Raw genomic sequence first — 4,027 nt, 5'->3', positions numbered from 1 at the left:
CTAGTACTTTATATCTCATTCTATCTCTAATATAGAATAGACATAAAAATCGGTGTGTAAACAAGTCACGACGATAAATACTCTATCCTCCTTTTAATTATTATTATTTATTTTTAAAATCCCATTTAAACAAATAAAAATAATTAAAAAAAGATCATGTACTTTTTTATAATATCCATGATCTCTCAACTCAAGCACCTTCCATTCATGCCACGTCATTGTGCATATATATGCATACATACATATACATACATACCACATGCGACAAAGCCACCCATGTATGACTATGACCCAACCAATCCAATAGCCCACCCACCGTTTCTCATCACCAGACTTCCTTCGTTATATATACTCCTCTCCCTTCTATCTCTCTCCACTCTTCAAATTAACAAAACTAAATTTTATACTTACCTACAACAATTCTAGTATCTAATATCATATCCTATCACTAATAATGACTATGATAACAAAAGAGGTTAGTTATTTAGTTTCATGTATATGTAGCTTTTTCACGAGTATAGCATATTCAAGAATCTGGAATTGGAATTACTTTTTGTTTTTTGTTTTTGTTATTTTGTCTCTCTAACGCTTTTCCTTTAATTTATCATACACAGCAAAAGAATGAAACTGAGAAGAAAGCTGATGAAGTAGCTAAGAAAGACGACAGTCTCCCTCCTGTCGTTTACAAACTCGACTTGCATTGTGAAGGATGCGTCAAGAAGATTAAACGATCCGCTCGTCATTTTGCCGGTAGTTTATAATTTCAAAAACTGAATCTCCATTTACCGTTTTGTAGTGATTCATGAAATTTGAGATTTGAATTTCAGAATGCTAATTAGAGAATTTTGAATATATTCAGGTGTGGAAACTGTTAAAGCAGATCTGTCTTCAAACAAAGTGACAGTTACCGGTAAATTTGACGCTGTTAAACTACAAGATAAACTGGCTGAAAAAACTAAAAAGAAAGTCGAAATCATCTCAGCGCCGCCAAAAAAAGACTCTGCCGCCGCAGAGAAACCGTCGGAGAAGAAACCTGATGATGAGAAAAAGCCTGAGGAGAAGAAAGCTGAGGAGAAGAAACCAGAAGAGAAAAAACCAGAAGAAAATAAGCCTAAAGAGGTATTTAATTAATTACTTAATTATTTAATCAATTTATTTTACATAATCGACTTTTTATTAATCGTTAATTATTTTATTTATTTCAGAGTACAGTGGTTTTGAAGATCAAATTACACTGTGACGGTTGCATTACGAAAATTAAAAGGATAGTTATGAAGTTTAAAGGTGAGAGAGTTGACCTAATTACTATATTACTTAATTAATTATTATATTTAAACAATACTAATTAAATATTTGGTTAATTCCGTGGCTAATGATAATTACGTTTATGTTAAATAGGGGTAGAAACTGTGAGCCTTGACGGAGACAAGGATTTGGTAACAGTGAAAGGAACAATGGAACCGAAGGAGTTGGTGGAGTATCTTACAGAGAAGCTAAAGAGAAACGTTGAAATGGTTCCACCGAAGAAAGATGAAGAGAAGAAAGAGAAAGACGGTGGTGGAGAGAAGAAAGAGAAAGAGAAGAAAGAAGGTGGTGATGGTGGTGGTGAGAAGAAAATCGACGGTGGAGATCAAGCGAAGGTGGAGGTTAATAAAATGGAGTATCAGTACCCGATGCAATCTCCAATGTATTGGTACGATGGACATGTGGGGCAAAGTAGTAATTATGGTATGGATCAGTTTCATCAACCTGGTTATGGTCATCATGGTTATGTGGAGCCCGGGTATATGATGAATCAAGGTGGTGGTGGCGGTGGCGGTTATCCTATGCAGCCACCTCAGGCTCCGTTTTACATGAACCCTAATCATCCTCCACCGCAGATGTTCAGTGATGAGAATCCCAATGCTTGTTCTGTGATGTGAGGAGGGTTGTTTAGAAGATTGTTTTTGATCTAGTGTATACATGCTTACACGGACGCAATACGCATGATGTAATTTGTATAAAAAAATTAAGTATATATTATTAATCTGAGAGAAATTTATGATAAATGGTAGAATTAATTTTGATTTAAAATCAATAACATTTTATGGAGTTATTATTATATGCTGGCGGGAGAATCTGTCCAGATTTGGAAGAGAGAAAAAAAGTTTATTTTTATTTATTTATAAGTAAAATTTTGTTGATTCCATAAAAAAAATTGTTTATGGTGTTTGTTGTGCACATGGTTTGGTTTCGAATTGTTATTTGCAATGTGAAAAGGTAGGTGTGTTTTTTTTTAATATGTGAGGGAATTTTTATACGTAGGATTGTTAACTTAAATTGGAAAGTCACCTAACAATGCGGTTACTTTTTCTTTGTCTTCCTGAAATCTAATAAACGGTTGAAAATAAGATGAATTTGGATTTGGTGGTGGTTGATGAAAACGTCGTGGTAACAGAAAATAAATGGACAATTGAAAGTTAAATGAATAAATTACTTTTTTATACACTTTTTATACATATAAAAAGATTATAAGAATAGTTCGATTCCGGAATCAGAAATAGTGATGATTGCATATGCATTATATTGTTGTAATACCATATATTGGAGATTGCGATTACGATATTTATTAAACTAGAGATATCGGTGTTGATGTGATGTTACTAACGATGTTGTCGTTTCCGATACGGTAGATCTAGGGGGTACCTGCATGATTAGCGCTTTAATGTCTAAGTAATTTTAGGATTCAAGTCTGATACAGTAGATCTAGGGATACCTGCATGATTAACACTTCAACGTCCAAATAATTTTAGGATTCAAGACTGAAGGTAGTGAAAGTAGAGTTTAGATATTCTGTACTTTTGAACTTCTTACAAAGGTATTTTATACCTTGGACTTGACGGAGTAGGCTAGACAATGAGTCTCGAGCTATTGGATTTTTGGCTAACAATGAGTAATGGATCCGAGCATTTGGTCGGCGTGGACTAGAGGGTCTGGGATTTTGACCGGCACGGACTGACGGATAAAATTTATGGTTTAAGGTTTAAATTATAATTGTCCTTTTATTGATAATATTTTAATTAAAATGAATATATTAAATAGTGTCAGGGTAGTGTCTATAGTGGACAAAATGATGGAAAATAGACTTAGCTGACTTGGACATGTAGAGAGAAGATCAATAGATTCTGTAGTAATCTACATCAAATGGAGACAAGGAATAAAATTACAGGAAGGGGGAGATCTAGAAAGACTATCAAAGAAGTTATTAATAAAGATCTCAAGATTAATGATTTGGATAAAAACATGATCCTTGATAGAATATTATTACGAAAGTTGATCCTTGTAGCCGACATTTCTTAGTAGGATAAGGCTTAGCTGTTGTTATTGTTGTAATTGTTTATTAATTTAGTTAATTTTTTATCATGGACTAAAAGGTGAAAGGCGTATTGCACAAACCAATGGGCATTACCAAACATTCAAAGTACTTGGGTGAGTTCTAAATGACGTTTTCTAGATATCGTGCGATGACATGCAAATTTGATGATACTCGGATCATAAGTTAAGCTTCGAAAACCACTTGGTGCCATATATTTCATCAAGCAATTCTTTTATGGTTGGGATGAGAAAACGATCCTTGATTACGACGACGTTTAGAGCGTAGTAATCAACATAAAATTTCCATGTGCAATATTTTTTGCGAACTAAGAGAATCAAATAGGAAAATTCACTTTAGTTATGATGAATTGTACCATTGGTCAATTTCCTGCTTCTGGAAATGTGGGTAGCATATGGGCAAACATTGATGGGGGTTAGAGTTGTTTGTGAGGGGGATTGTGTGGTCTACTGGCTTAGAAGGTGGAAGTGTGGTGAGGGGTGAAAGAAAGGCCATATTTGGTGAGTATTGCTTCGAGGCGAGGGTTTATGGGGTGGTGGTTTTGGAGGTAGGTTCCTCGGATATGAGTTGAAGGTGTAGGCAAGTGTCTATGGCATGGGTTTCCATCATGCGTTGGAGTTGATGGAAGCTCGTCTCCTTGGGATTGGTTTTAGG

General features: G+C 34.8%; 1 protein-coding gene across 1 annotated transcript; it reads left to right on the top strand.

Moving 5' to 3' along the window:
* Window positions 1–304: 304 nt before the first annotated feature.
* Window positions 305–2,048, top strand: LOC127098008 (heavy metal-associated isoprenylated plant protein 6). The gene is made up of 5 exons (XM_051036506.1): window positions 305–475; window positions 615–750; window positions 860–1,119; window positions 1,206–1,284; window positions 1,399–2,048. Exons 1-5 carry the CDS (start codon window positions 455–457, stop codon window positions 1,920–1,922), a joined length of 1,020 nt encoding a protein of 339 aa, XP_050892463.1. The 5' UTR covers window positions 305–454; the 3' UTR covers window positions 1,923–2,048.
* The last annotated feature ends 1,979 nt before the right edge of the window (window positions 2,049–4,027 follow it).

Source organism: Lathyrus oleraceus, chromosome 6 (assembly GCF_024323335.1).
Source record: "Lathyrus oleraceus cultivar Zhongwan6 chromosome 6, CAAS_Psat_ZW6_1.0, whole genome shotgun sequence".
Lineage (NCBI taxonomy): Eukaryota > Viridiplantae > Streptophyta > Magnoliopsida > Fabales > Fabaceae > Lathyrus > Lathyrus oleraceus.
This window is presented reverse-complemented; position numbering and strand designations above follow the sequence as displayed.